This window comes from Hipposideros armiger, unplaced genomic scaffold (genome assembly GCF_001890085.2).
Source record: "Hipposideros armiger isolate ML-2016 unplaced genomic scaffold, ASM189008v1 scaffold_144, whole genome shotgun sequence".
In the NCBI taxonomy this organism is placed as follows: domain Eukaryota; kingdom Metazoa; phylum Chordata; class Mammalia; order Chiroptera; family Hipposideridae; genus Hipposideros; species Hipposideros armiger.
The window spans coordinates 974,597-989,814 of record NW_017731494.1 but is presented as its reverse complement, the minus strand read 5'-3'; the positions used below and the strand labels follow the sequence as shown (position 1 = coordinate 989,814).

At 39.5% G+C, this 15,218-nt stretch overlaps 1 protein-coding gene across 2 annotated transcripts in view; it reads left to right on the top strand.

Moving 5' to 3' along the window:
- The first annotated feature begins 3,515 nt into the window (after positions 1-3,515).
- RORB (RAR related orphan receptor B) overlaps positions 3,516-15,218 on the top strand; it is a 183,330-nt gene continuing 171,627 nt past the window's right edge. Inside the window, exon 1 of one of the 2 annotated variants that reach the window (XM_019650695.1) lies at positions 3,516-4,232. In XM_019650695.1, coding sequence (XP_019506240.1) covers positions 4,226-4,232 — 7 coding nt within the window. In that variant the 5' untranslated portion in view covers positions 3,516-4,225. The remainder of the gene's footprint in view (positions 4,233-15,218) is intronic. The other variant, XM_019650694.1, reaches the window with a different exon arrangement.

Below are 15,218 nucleotides of genomic sequence, written 5' to 3'. Positions count from 1 at the left end.
CCCCACCTCACCTCCCTTTCCCTTTCCCTCTGTCTCTTTTATTCATTAGAAATTCAGAAAGAAGAGATCTTATTCAGGTCTTTGCTATATTTCTGATTCACACCCAGTGGACAAACAAGTAGAAGGCATTCATTCAACCAATAGTGACCAGGTATCTATAAAGTACCAGAAGCTCTTCCAAACTCTAGGAAGACCCTGGCTCTGGCTATCAAGGAGCCTGCATCCTCAGGTACAGAGCATTAGTTCTGTTGCAGCTACTGGGGTCATGGTAATTACCTATATGTGAACACACTTAGACTTACGAAAGATATTAAAGGTAATCTTAAACAATTTCCAGCCTAGTAGAGAAATCTGTATACTTGTCTTTCATTCCACCTTTTCTTGGATGCCTCCAGCAACAAGGAGCTCAGTATTCCACCCTTTCTTTTTTTAATAGGTTCCAACATTAAAAGTTCTCACATTTTTCTGGCTTTCCCAGTATTTAAAGGCAGCTTTATATCTCTTTTTCAGCTTTCACAGCCATACAGGCCTCCTGAAGCTGGGCTTAAAATACCCAATCTTTTAGACATTCTAAATGTAATATTATTATCAGTATTGCTAATATATGCCTCCAAGATTCATAACTATTTAAAGTAGTCTCTCTTTATATAGACTGACCAGCTTAGAATATAGTAAACCATTTCTTCCTATTTTGGTTTAAGCATTTAAGGCTTGAAATAATCCCAAATGTCTTGGTCACCTTAACTGGTCGGCTCATATCAAACCTTTGTGTCCCCAGGATATTTCTTGTCATTATTACTCCAAGGCCTTAGCAGGTAACCTGAAGGGATGGCGATATGTGGGGAAATCAGGTAAGCAGGCAAGCCTAAGTGAATTTATATCATTTACTTGAGATTAAGTACAGTGCTACGTGACTTAATGATTTTCATTTCAATTTATCAAAATTTAGATATCAGCTAAGAACATCCTTCAGGCCCAAAGCCAAAAGCGGAGTTTCAAGCTTATAGGAAACCAAGCAGTTCCATAATCATTCAAACAAAGTCACTAATGCTGTACTTCATATGAACAAGGACATTATATTTATATATTATCATTACACCACTTGAAACATGGGTGTATCCCGGCAGATAGGTTACAAAATCATCAGATTATACTTCAGTATTTCATGACTTCTTGGAAAATGCTGATTTCTCTCATTTAAATCCTGAATATTTATTTTATATGAAAAGGTTCCATTCAGTTGAACTAATTTGAAAGTTACTAGGAATGCTTAAGAACTGAGTTTTTAAATTTTTAGGAAGGTCCATAACGTCCCAAATCGCCACATTATAACCAGTGATCAAGATTTGTTCACTCTAAAAGAGAAAATAAATATTTCGTGCCACCATATATATAACATATTATATATGTGCTTTTGAAAGATGATAAAACATAATTATTTCTTATTAACATTCTTTTCAAAAGTTTTCAAGGGCACTAAGAGATATGTGATACAGTGCTAAGCAAAATTATGTATAGTTGAACCCACAAAGCAAAGAACATGTAAAAATGTACAGAAGGTGGAAGAGTACTTTTCATATGTGTTGACTGTCTTTTTTTAAAGAATTACAGATATAGCAGCAGTAAAAAGAAATTTTAGACTTTAACACATATTTAGAAACTTAAGACTAAAAATTAAAGAATTAAAAACTTTGAATTTTGAAATTCTTTTTTAATGAGAAATAAAAATCTAAAATAATGACAGCATCAATAATAATTGTAGTGTTTACAAAGGCTTTGGAATTTTCAATATTCCTGTGTCTCTGCTTGAAGGACAAAAAATTAAAATGATGAAGTCACAATTTGTTTAACTGTTTTATATTCACTATTTTTTAATGAAGCAACTAAATTAGGCATAACTTAATGCAGCTTTAATGTAGTTCTGATGAATCTATTTTACTTGATTAAAAGTGATAAAAAACCAGGGAGCCTTAAATATTATCTTAAAAGATTAACTACTGTGTCAATTACAAAACTAAGGGAAAGGTATTTATAAGGGAATCACTATTCTGAACAGTAACTTCCTTTTGTTCATTTCATTTAATTAAAGACTCAATCAACTTTCATTCCTAATACTAAAACTTTCCTAAATTACACATTGGCTTGCAAATGAAAGGGCATACAGCAGGGCTAAGTCAATTTAACACTATTGAAGATTCAGCAAGTAATCTGTTTTTTATTTAATCTGGGGGGAAAAAACTACTCAGCAGTGTAAAGTGATCTAATTAACTAAATAATCACCAGTTTTACATTGCATTGTCTGTTACATGACATAATATGAATATATACCAGTGAAAATCAAATGACTCAGGTACCTAACGGAGAACCAGACCTGCTCTGCCAACAGGTATGTTCAGGAGTAGACGCCTCAATGCTGTAAGACTGAGTGGATGAGGCAAATTTTTTTACCCCTCTGTCTTTTAGGGTGACCAATTCAAGTATTTACGAAGTTACCTAACGTGGGAAGTAGATCTCATCATCTGTATATGTTTATTTTGTTCAGCGAGAGGAGGAAACTTGCAAAGGAACATTTTGATATATGCCTTAGATTTTTATCAAAATATAAATAAATGGTCATAGATGACACTATGGGATGCAAATAGCTTTACCTACACTTAATTGCCAGTCTCCTCTAAAGTGGTAAATGCCTCCTAGTAGCAACTAGAATTAACAGTTCCTCCCTCCTAAAGACCTACACCTTTATCAAATCAACAGCAGCACACAATCATACAGCCTGGCCTCAGTCCTGAGCCTTGGATCGCTAAGGTAGCCACGATGCCAGCTGGGGCTGTTATCCCTGAACTGTGTAGCCCAACGCTAGGAGATTCTCCAGATGCTAATAAAAATCAATTTCCTTGACAAAAGAAAGCATCAAAAATTTAAAACAACCTTAAAAAAAAACAGAGGATACCTGTGATTTGTGTTTGTTTGTTTTTGGGTTTGGGAGCAGGAAGCATCTTAAAGATGGTTTTAAAGGAAGCGGACTGCTACTTGCATGGGACTGCATTTTAGTTGATCTCAAAGTGATGGAAGTTGATTTGTATTATTCTGACGCTAAAACTGAAGTGTCCTGCCCAAGGAAATCCTCGCCAGACATATGAGTTCACCAAAAAAGGACTCTGAAGAACGCTGCCATCAATTCAAAACTAACTGTCTGGGGCCCACAGGCTTTGCCAGAGAGGGACCCAACGTAGGATCCGGAGAGCCCGCGGCTCTCGCCACCGAAGGTCTGCTCAGTGTCCTCTCCCTCCTCTTGGAATCGGAAGTGAAATGTCACCTACACATCTGCCCGACTCTCTTTGGGTCCTTCTCTTCTGCACAGTTAGGACAGTCTCTTAACACCTAGTTACAGCCCTGGCCGCCTTAAACTCGTGTCCCTAACCCCCACCCCTTGCCTCCAATCGGGTCCCTTCCCCGTGATCCCAGCCCCTTCAAGCGGTGCCGGGCGCTGATTGGTGGTGGCGCTGACAGGAGGCGGGGCCTAGAAGTCCCGGCCAAACCCGCCCCCGCGTATAAAGCCCCTTCTCGGCTCTCTCTCTCTCCATCTCTCCTCTCTCTTTCTCTCTCGCAGCCTTCCTCCCTGTAACTGAACAGTGAAAATTCACATTGTGGATCCGCTAACAGGCACAGATGTCATGTGAAAACGCACATGCTCTGCCATCCACACCGCCTTTCTTTTCTTTCTGTTTCCCCTTTTTTTTCCTTGCTCCTTCTTCCTCTTTGTAACTAACAAAACCACCACCAACTCCTCCTCCTACTGCTGCCCTTCCTCCTCCTCTTCTGTCCAAGTGATCACAAAAGAAATCTTCTGAGCCGGAGGCGGTGGCATTTTTAAAAAGCAAGCACATTGGAGAGAAAGAAAAAAGAAAAACAAAAGCAAAACAAAACCCAGGCACTAGCCAGCCAGCACATTTTTTTTTCACCCTTTCTGAAAACAAACAACCAACCAAACAACCATCAAAACAAGTCACCACCACCATCGTCAAAACTGTTAACATAGCAGCGGCGGCGGCGGCGGCAAACGTCACCCTCTGGCCACGGCGTCCGCCTAAAGGGATGATTTTCTCAGCGGAGCAGCTCTTCGCCGACCACCTTCTTCACTCGTGCTGAGCGGGATTTTTGGGCTCTCCGGGGTTCGGGCTGGGAGCAGCTTCATGACTACACGGAGCGGGAGAGCGGCCACACCATGCGAGGTAAGCGAGCCTGCGGGCACGGAGGCTCTCGGGTTTGGGCCAACTCCAGCCAGATGGGGAGATGGGGGAGGGGAGCGCACCCAGCTGAAGGGGAAAGAGGTTAACGGGGCGCAGTTCCCGAGCTCGCATTCGCAGGTGGGCTACAAATGGCCTGGCCCTAGAAAGTTGTGGGGAGGTGTTGATGCCTCTCCTGAGTTCTGGAGGGACACGGGAGGGCGCTTTTTAGAGAGAGGAGCGACGCTAGTTGCTTCTTCCCAGTCGGGTTGCACTGAACCATTTTTGCGTGCCACTCTCGGGTGCGGAAGCGGACGCTGGATGGAGCGAGAGCCGGGAGAGGGATGCCTCTCTGCAGAAGCAGCTGGAATCGCCCGGCGCGCGGCGGTCACCGACCGGGATTGGGCGCGCGGGGCGCACAGGCGGGCGGCGGGGTGGGAGTGCGAGGGTACACACACTCCCCAGGTTAGAAAGCCCACCAGCATCCCGGCCGGCTGACGCGTCCCTTCGTGAGAGTGGTGGGCAGGGGGGCGGTGTCGCGGGGCAGGACGCGGACTCCGAGATGTCCCCTGCGCGCGTCTCTCAACTCCAGCTCTGCGCCCTGGCCAGGTCCGCGCGCCCGAGCCCGCGCAGACCAGGGACTAGCGCCACCCCGAAAAAGTTGTGCAGAGAAAGTTCCAGAGGATAAGAGAGCCCGCTCTGCCTGCACTGGGGACGGTTCTTTTGTCAAAGGGCCGCTGCGGGAGGCAGTGCTGTGTGAAGCTCTTGGGCCAGGACCCCAGGTGGCGCAGGCAGCCGCAGGACCACCTGGGCTAGCTGGCGGCTGCGGGGCGGCGCGCGGGCGATAAGGGGCCAGACACCTGCTTCTGCTGCACTTCGGGCTGCTCCGACGGCTGGCCTGGCGGGCTTTAGGGAATCACTTTGTTGATCTCCTGCCCCGCGGTGACAGGACCTTAAGGTTTCCTGCGCACTGTGTTGGGACCGACTGTTCACTTTCCGCTTGACCACGACTTCACTCTTTTCTTGGAGAGTTGGCCGAGTGCCCGCGTGCCAGTGGGGATCTTTGCAAGCCCCTGGGCACCCGCCCCCACCCCCAGTTTTTCTTCCTGGCCACCCTGCTGTTCTTGGGGGGCGGGCGTGTCTCTTGTTCCCTTCGCAAGTTTCTCTGGGTCCTGGCAACAGAAAGTTGGAAACGGCCAGCTCCGGACCCTCCTGCATCACTGACCCCGCGACAGGTGGATTGGGCAGGAGGCTATTGGGAGGATTGGGGGCAAACCCTGGCTATGTTCTCCTGCCAGCGAATCCCCCAGCACCTCTCTAGGAGAGCTCCGAGGGTGCAATATTCACGCTCCCCCTGCTCCGCATGCAGTGAGCACCGAGCCTGGACGCTTAGAGCAGAGAGTGGGCTGGGCGCTGGGATGTGGCGGAAAAGGAAAGGAGGAGGAATGGAGAGGCTGTACAAGGAGGGGGGTGGGAGGGAGGTAGCTGAAGATAAGGAACAGGGGCGTTCCGGTGGGGTGGTCCTGACTGACCTCAGCGCACTGGTAGTGGGGCACCGCGAGTGCGGGCTGGTTCAAGCTTAGTGTCCAAGCTGGGGGTTTGTTCGCATGTTCCACTGTCCAAATTCTTTCAGGAAACTAGTCTTTGTTTTGTTTTGTTTTTTCCTGTCCCATCTCACCATTACCCCCTCTCCTTTAGGTCCCCTATGCTCGAGTCTGGGGCTTCTAGTTCTTTCTTCTATTGCTTCACCCCTTCCAACACTCCTCCCAAGTCTGGATTCTTAAGTTCTGACTATCTGAAAGCATGCGCCACCTCAGCTCCGACCCGGCTCTTGGACCTGGGGCATAAAAGCCGCTCACGCTCCTCTAAAATTGTGTGTACGGTGTGTGTGGGGGGGGGACAATACAAAACAGAGAAGTGAGGGGCAGGAATGGATGTAGCTTGATCGCGCTGCTCCTGAAGGAGCAGTTTACCGACAATTCAGGTTCGCCACGGCGCTCGCTTTGAGTACTCGAGCACCTTGCAGGGTTGAAAGTCAGGCGCTCACCTTGAGAAACCAGACTAAGCCCATACCTGCGTTCTAGAGGGCGCTACCCTAGCCAGGCTGCCCAGGACGGTTTACAAGTTCTAATTTAAGGTGACTCTCAGGCGGCCTGGTGGGACGCGTGGAGAAAAACGCAAGCTTCAAAAGTGGCGCCGTCCTTCTTGCTCTCTCAGTCTCTGCTTTCTAGGCCCCTTACTGCCTGTCCCCTGCCGTCGCTGCGCATTTCCTACAGACCTTGCCCTTTTGCAACATCAGGGGTTGTTCTTTAAGGATGGGTTGAGAAAAGAGCCAGACTACTCAGACGTCTTGTGGGAGTCAAGGTTTGAACTTGAGTGTGAACTTGAGAAGTGAGAGCGGAAACGAATAAGCTTTCTCTTGTGCCTGGGCTGCTAAGCAGTCTGTGTTAGGGGGAGGAGGGCGGTTTTTGAGTTCAAAATTACAGTGTGCCCATTCAATTTTCCCCATACGAACACACACACACACACACACACACACACACACACACACACACACACACACACACACACGCTCCCCATCGCCAGGGGGTCCCCATCCTCAGTCAGTATTTCAGCCTGAGCTCCACGCTTTGCAGTTGGCAACTATCCTGAGTCAGGGCATCGCAAACTTGGTCCGGGATTGAGTGGTCACCCTGGGGACCGATCAAGCATCCCCCCCACACACACACACACACACACGCCTCTACCCCGCCCCTGTCAGGTCTAGGATAAAGAGACTTTATCCCGAGGGAAGCTCTGCGGTAAGAAAGGGGTTAAGGGGCTCTAAGACAATCAGAGGTCATTGTCCTGCTCCACAGCGGAACTGAGCTCGGGTCAAGCGCGGTGGCTTACACTGGGCTGGCCTGGGGCGGACGAGGCTGTATTCGGTGGCGCACAAAGCATTTTACCCTTTGTCTGCTAGAGGGTACCACATCAGTTCTAGAGACGCTTCTTCGTAGATTGCACTATTGAGAAGAATAACTTCTGAAGGCTGAAGGGAGGACTTGTAATTGGGTCTGTCGGTAGGTGAGAAACAAGCGAGCCAAGGTGTGGGTTTCAAGACTCCTGAGAGTCCTGTCAACTGTTTATTACACAGGGGAACCGAAATGGTCGGATTTTTTAGCCCTGCCTCCACAGAAAACCCTGCTTCCAAAAACAGGGGCACAGATGTCCTTGCAATCAATAGGTGATGGTGGCCCCGTGGATTAGAAATCCGGTTTTATGCTTGCTGTAAACAAGGACTGGGCTTGGCTTCTCTAAATCCCAGTTTTCATCTATTATTTTCAGGTAGCTAATTTTTATTAATTGCTAACTTTAGAAAAAAGGCTGCTTGCTCTCAGAGGGATGGTACCCCTCAAAAGTCTGGAGCTCTGAATGTCCTGCTTGCCAGGCCTTTAGATCTGTCTCCTAAACAAGTTCTCCTTCTTAATTTCCTCTACAAATTCCAAGTAAATATTTCTAACAAATATTCCGCCTCCCAACAATTAAAAAAAAAAGGCATTGCTGGAAGGACATCTCTGTCAGTAGTCCATTAATAATTGTTCATTAAGTAATTTTCAATAAGCTGTCTTTATTCCAAGAAAAGTAAACATTCAAACCATTTAAAGAAAAGCCCTAAAGTTATATTTTAAGTAAGTATTGTTCAGAAAATGTAGAGCCACAAATATAAAATATTTTCTTAAGTGGGTACATCTTGGGATGTTCCCCTCCCACTTCCCCCAACATCCTAGGTGAATCTGTAACAAGTACATATTGTCATGTACTTGGTATAGAAGTGTTTGACATCCTTGGGCTTCTAGAATACATATTAGAACCACCAAGGCTTTTTACTTTTCTGCATTTTCAGAAAATCAGGAATTGAGAAACCAGGATGGAAATATAAAAGAAGAAATTTTGAGCGGCAGGCCACAGAAACATGAAGGATAAAGATTAAAAATCCTTTGTTAGTGTTCACTTAAAATTTAGAAGTCCTGGATTTTCCATCAAAAACAGTATAGGTTTTGCACATTAGAAAACCCTTAAAAGATAGTTTCTTACATTGTTATTAAAGTGATTTATTTAAAGTTTTACTTTAACATGAATAACACATTATTTTATACTGCAATTCAATAATGAATGTTAACATTTATTTATTTTGGTAATAATTTGTTAAATACTAAACTATTATAAACTATTAATTGCCTAAAAGCAATTATTCAGGTGTGTATTTGCATGCATTGTATTTTAAATTTAAATGTTTCAGAGTCTTGAGACCTAATTTTACAGCAACAAAGATTTTGCAGTACCAAGAAAATGTGAAGTTCCAGGGTCAGTCTTCACGAAGATGACATTGAAACTGCGTGATAATACCTACTATTTTCCTGAAAGTAGGACTTACAGAATTGTCATCAGAATTTTAAAAATGATTCTATACAGGATGATTTCCCTAGATAAAAATACAAGTAAAACTTTTTTCAGCTAGTATTTCATATTTTATAAACTTGTATCCATATTTTAGAAATGTCATGTGGCCTATGTAGTTTTTATGCTTTCACCACAATAGTCTTAAGAATAAATGTGATTCACAACATATTAACTCCATTTTTTCACTACAATGAAATATATACCTCTAATTTAAAGTACATATTATAGCCTTCAATTAATACAGAGTTAAAAATTATTCTAGTAAAAATTTTAAAATTCTATATATATATATTAATCTGCTGGCATTCTGCAAATTTGTAAGTAAAGTGAGGTTTAAAATTGTGATGCCACGGTACATGGGTGAAATCCAGGCTTTACGGATAATAATGTGAGGAAATAAGAGAATTAATGCCAAAGTTAAGACCATCAAATTCTAGACAGATTGAAACAACTCAAAGGTTATAAGCACAAAAGTTACTAATGATTGAGGTGACTTAAAATATATTTTTTTTATCATTCTAGTATTATGAAGGGAATTTCTTAAGACTAAATCATTTCTGTATTTTTCTCATAAAGACAAAAAACCATAAAGGCTTTAAATTATATCACCATTAATTTAATATAACTGACATTAACAAACCATTTCATTATGATGTTAAAATATACAGAAAAGTTAAGTATTTGGAATGGACATTGTGCTTAATTAACATTGTTTGTTTTTTTATTCTAGATGTAGTTTTACTATATCATCCGTTCATATCTAAAGGATAGAAATTAAGTAGATGAATGAAATAAGTTTTTTTATAATATAATGAATGATAACCTTTGATAAAATGAGCACTCTACACATAAAGTATTATTCCTGTAATTTTGTAATCATCTTCCAATTACAGCTTCTTGCAAATATTTATCTTACTTTGAATAGAATCTCTGACTTAACAGAATCTCTAGCAGATAATAGCAGTCTTTGGAGGCGTCTGTTGATACACACTGATACACAATGTATATGTATGTGCCCATAACCACCCACTCAGACAAGAAGAATGAATATTTGAGAGAGAAAATCATTCTTATCTTTGCTTTCACAATCCAGACTTCCAAACTCAAACATATTTAGAGAAACAGAAGCAACTTTCCGGAGCATTCAAAAAGATGAAATGATACATGTGGTCCTTGAGTAGCATACAAAAGAAACTGTTAAGAGCACCTATTTATAAATAATCTACACAAAACTCCATTATACTTCCTAATGATAATTAGAGGGGAAAGGAATCAAAGAATTCAGGTCTGCCAAATAAAATATTCCCTCTCAAATTAAGCAACAAATTCATAGATAACAAGGCCTATGGCATGAATTTGAAGGATGTCTCCTTTGTAGCACAAGACAAAGGGAGCATAGAGGAATAAATATTGATTGGACTAATCATCTGATGAATAGAACTGAGATTTACCAGTGCACCAATATAATAGGTTATGTTAACTAGTTCTTTCATAGCACATATGCTGCCCTTTCAACCCCTGACCCCATCCATTCACTTCTTAATGAGGGAAACCACAGGTGTTATAACGGCATTTATTGTGAATCAAGCTACATGTAATAACAACGTGGCTAACTAGTGGCATTGGAGGTGGATTTTTATGAAAGGAAATGATGTGATCATAGTGTTACACAATTATTATGCATTGCAAACCACTTAGAAGTTTGGCTTGCTCTGTTCACCTTTAAAAATATATCTACAAAGCCATCAATATTTCAAGTCCTAAATGCATCGTCTCCATAATAAGTACAGTTTTATTAATGCTTACGTGAAGAGTTAAAAATGCTGTTCAACACATATTTACCTATATTGTTTAATACCTTGCATAGTAAGCATTTAAAACATTTAAAAATAATATCGAAGGTATATTTTATACTTGATATAGCATGCATTTTTCTTGATTAGTGTTTATTTTATAAATATTGGAAATAGAATATAACTTTATAATAACTATTATAAGAAAAATTTTGTTTGGAAATTCAATTGGGATATTCTTGGCTTACGCATGTTCTTACAAAGGGCAAATGAATGTGTTACCTTTTCCAAAACATGAGGCAAAAATCTTGCTCAAACATTGTCTAAGAAAAGAGCAAAAGTAATTTGCTTTGACTTAAATGCGTTCACCTCCGCACGGTGAACTGGATTTTATTAATTGGCTGGGTATGCTGACTTTGGAAATTACTTTACTAGACAGGGTACTTGTTGATGTAATTTTTTGTGTGATTAGTTATATCATGTGGTCCTGGGTTATATTTCTCTAATTCACAGAAATCGCAGACATAAGCAAAGAAACAGCAAATTAATCTGGTTGTTTACTGAATTACGTTTTTTGTTACTAGCCTACTTATTACTTTGTACTCATGTGAATCCAAAATCCTGGCACCGTGGTGTATATGAAAGATTTGAGATACTTAAAGAAAACTTACATAGGTTTTTATCTCATAGGAAAGCTTTTTCCAATGAGTATGGCAATAAGTCAATTTTAAATCATATTTAAAAATTTTTTCATAGGACTGTCCTTTTTATGTAAATTTCTTTATAATTATGTTGTTATCGTGTGACAACAGCAGATATACAATATTTTGAATTAGAAGTATGAAAGGTATTCTCTGAATTTGGGCACAAAATTATCCTTAAAAAAAGAAACATCAAACGCTTTTTTAAAAGGCCTTGGCATTTATAAGCATTACTTGGCATGAAATAAATAAGTACTACTGGCTGCAAAAAAAAAATTGTAAAATATTATTTTATTTTAATTTTCTTACTAGTTTATAAAAAATATTTTCATACAAAGTTCTCTCCTTCTTATTGGGACCCAACTTTGATTTTCCCCTGTTCTGAAAACTTTGTCAAGTTTATTGATCAGCTCATTTCTAGGAATCAAAATTAAGATATACTGTTGAATATGAGAATAAGATCACCTTCACAAATGTTTCTATTCTCAGTTTTAATTTTAAAAGGGGCAGATTCAAAGATTTCATCTTTTAGAGCTATATGTATCCAAATAGAGATGTGTGTGACTCACATTTATTAATTCATGATTTATTAAGCATCTATTCAAAGTCAGGCACAGAACTGGGTCCTAAAAGATGTTCAGGTTGATAAAGCATAGTCAGCTGGTGAGGCTATGGTAGTGACGATCAAAGCAGGAGCAGGACAAAATACAGTGAGACGCCGTCAGAACGTCAGAACAGCTCTAACTGGGCTGCAGTGATATCTGGGATGGGCTCTAAACATGAGTAGAAGTGCATCTTTTGGTTAATTTGTTCATCATAAATGAGGTTTATTAAATTATTGTTTTTTGTATTCACCAGTTGCCTTTATAATTGGTGCTATGTGAAATTTAGTTTATTGACATAGAACCATTCCGAACAGAGCATATTCCAATGTAGAACAAGTAGCAGTATTGTTCTCAAATAAAACTTTTACTCTTAAAATGATTTTTAAGTGACAATTTTTTTAAAACCTCTAAGGTAGTTCTTAAATTTCAAAAAGAAAATTGTACTGAAGGAGAAAAATATCGGTGTGAGGAAGAGTGCAACTTGTAAAGAAAATCAACAAGTATCACCAGGAAAAAAAAATGGGAAAATACTTTACAATATCCTTATACATTTGTTTTTATAAAAGAAATTTTTATTTTTGTAAAATAAAGACATCGCTGATATATGAGTTTCATGTTCTTTACCATTTAAGGTATTAACCTGAAAATAGTGATATCTGCTTGAGAGAGTATCTTAGATTACTAGCTATCAGGGAGAATAAAATCCATTGAAGTAATAGGTATGTTGACAGTGTCTGAGGGCCACTGTGATATTCTTCATAAAACTCTTACATTCCAAGAAATTGGATAGAAGATTGAATTTTGAAAATTAAGCTATAAAATTAACACATAACGAATGGTCTTACAGATCTTTGAGTTTTTCTCTCTCTGAAGCATATATTAAAGAAGGAAAATTCCTGACTTCTAGATAGTAACAAAAATGTGACTGTGAGAAGCAACTATTGTCTGTGTCCATCCCAGCACTGTCTGTGGGTAAATCGCTGATCAGGCTGAAAAAATATCCTGTACAGTTCATAATTAGGCTCTTCATTTTGAAGCGATAATTTGGCATTTTGGTCTTGTACATTAGTTCTTGTGAGCTTCGTTAACTTACATCCTCATACTAAGGTCTAATCCACTCTGAAACACTGGCAAGATCAAGTTTCTAAGCCTTCAAAGCTGAAAACCAGGCCCTGGGCTAGGGAGAACTCACAAAAGTAAATGTCAACATTTGAGACATCCAGGCAGCCAAACTGTCACTCGTGGTCATAACCCTCTGCATTGGCAGGACACTCATCTTCAGATTTCTGCATGGTGAGCAAGACCACAGAGTTGTGCGTTTCAGTCTTGAAAAATAGATATGTTTTTCAAAATGCTGATTACTAATTAGAATTTATTAGACTAAGGGATGGTGCACTTCCTTTGTAGCACACCCTGATAATAAAATGGCTATTGTATTTGATCGGTTTATTTCTTGGAGCTGGAAGAATTTAAGAAGTGATTGAATGACCCCATTTCTTGGGGCTTTTCTTAAAAGGTGAAAGGTTGGAAGAGAGGGCACACAAAGGCTCCTATAACTTTTAGAAGCTTTCATTGAATAGTTCTTAAATAAAGCAGCTGGTTTTCTGGACACCCCCTCCCTCACCTCTTATTGCAATTTCTCTGGTGCTCCCATGTTATGTGACAATGGGAGCATACACCCACTTTATGTTATGCCTGGGCCAGTGAGCTATTCTGGGTTGTAAATGTAGATTAATCTTTGGAGAACAGTGGTTTTACTTGAAGTGCTATATGTAATATGAATCTAGATTTTTACTCTAGCTTTTTATGAAAATATGCCTACTACTTAGTAAACACGAAACCACTGTTTTCATCTTTCCATTAGAAGGCTTTTTAAAGACAGTCTTGTTAAATAGGAGCAGAATGCGTTGCTGCCTGTAATTCTGAGAATATGCGATTCAGACACTAGTACTATTTTCATTTGCCTAAATAGTGTAATAAAAATAATTAAAACTAGTTATTTATCAAACCACATTTAAATATGTTTAATTTCACCTGTCCAAGGCATGGTTCTCAAACATGCTCCATATGGGTTCCATAACACTGGGTTAGCATGAAAACCCATATTTTAAGTTTCCCAAATAAAAGTTTTATTCTACAGCTTGAGACAGAATGAACACTCAAGTCATATTTTGTTATCCAGCAGCTGCTGGCTTCTAAATTTCAAAATGAAATAATAACATACAAGTTTAAAGAATTTAGACATGTTGAGTTTCTGATGAATAGCTAGCTATCATTATCGTTGTCAGGTCAAATAATAAAATTATTATACAGAACACTTCCTATTAATTTGTACATAAGTGTGACTGGCACATAGCAAAATATACACTTTTATTAAAAAAAGAGAAGAAACCTTGTTCTAAATTTCCACAGTTTTTCAGTATAAGCAAATGCCACACAGTCTGGTTGAATCAAGTAACATTTGTTCGGGAAAAACACATCGTATCATTAAGGTGTAGTGTTTCTTGGCAATAATCTATTGTTGGTTTTGTTGGTGTTTTGTTTTTTTACAAACAAAATATTTCAGATGAATTCATTTAGAACCTTTTGGATCCTAACCTATTCATCAGTTTGCTCTAAAATTAAATTTAAAACAAATAGACCAATATTCTTAGTGTTTTGTTTTGTTTTGTTTTAATGCTTAGTGCCTTTTAAAAGACTTGATTCTAGGCACTTTCACCATAGGATATATTTTTATCCTTGTAATTGAAAATAAAATTAAGAACCAAAGGAACAGGGCTTTTGGAATGTATTTCAAAGGGCAGCTCAGAAATATCAATAATAAGAATACTAATAAGGTAGTATTAATACCCTTCCAGTTGTGTTTTGTTTCATTTTGTTTTGTTTACTATTATTATTAAAGGTTAGTCTGCCATTCGTGTAATAATAAATTAAAATTTATTTTATTTGTTATAAAAAGTGTTATTTGGTAATTGAATACGTTGATTCTGAATTTCTTTCCACAGAAATTTCATTAATGATTTTGGAAAGGTTATCTAACATGGTTGACATTAGTGTTGATTTAGCGTCCAAGGTAGATTTTTTTTTGTTATATAATACAATGATCAAAAATGTAAATAAAAAAATGGCAAAGTTGTAGGTGACAACCACAATAGTGGATCAAGTTTAAATGTGATTCAAAAAATCTTGAATATTGAGTGTTTACAATGTTTAAGAGGTGATACTCTCTAAGATAACAGTCTCAAGCACAACGAAGGTGTTTTTTTCACAAAACTACTAAAGAATTTCTTAGATAATTTGTTTCATTTGAATTTCTCAAATGTCCAGTGTTGACTTTATCTCTTGTTTTTAATCAGAAAAATAGGTGACTTGTCCAGAATTATTTGTTAAAAGAGGTGGAGACCAGAATTTGACTTTAGTCAAGGGCTTCTGACTCTGAGCCCAGTTCTA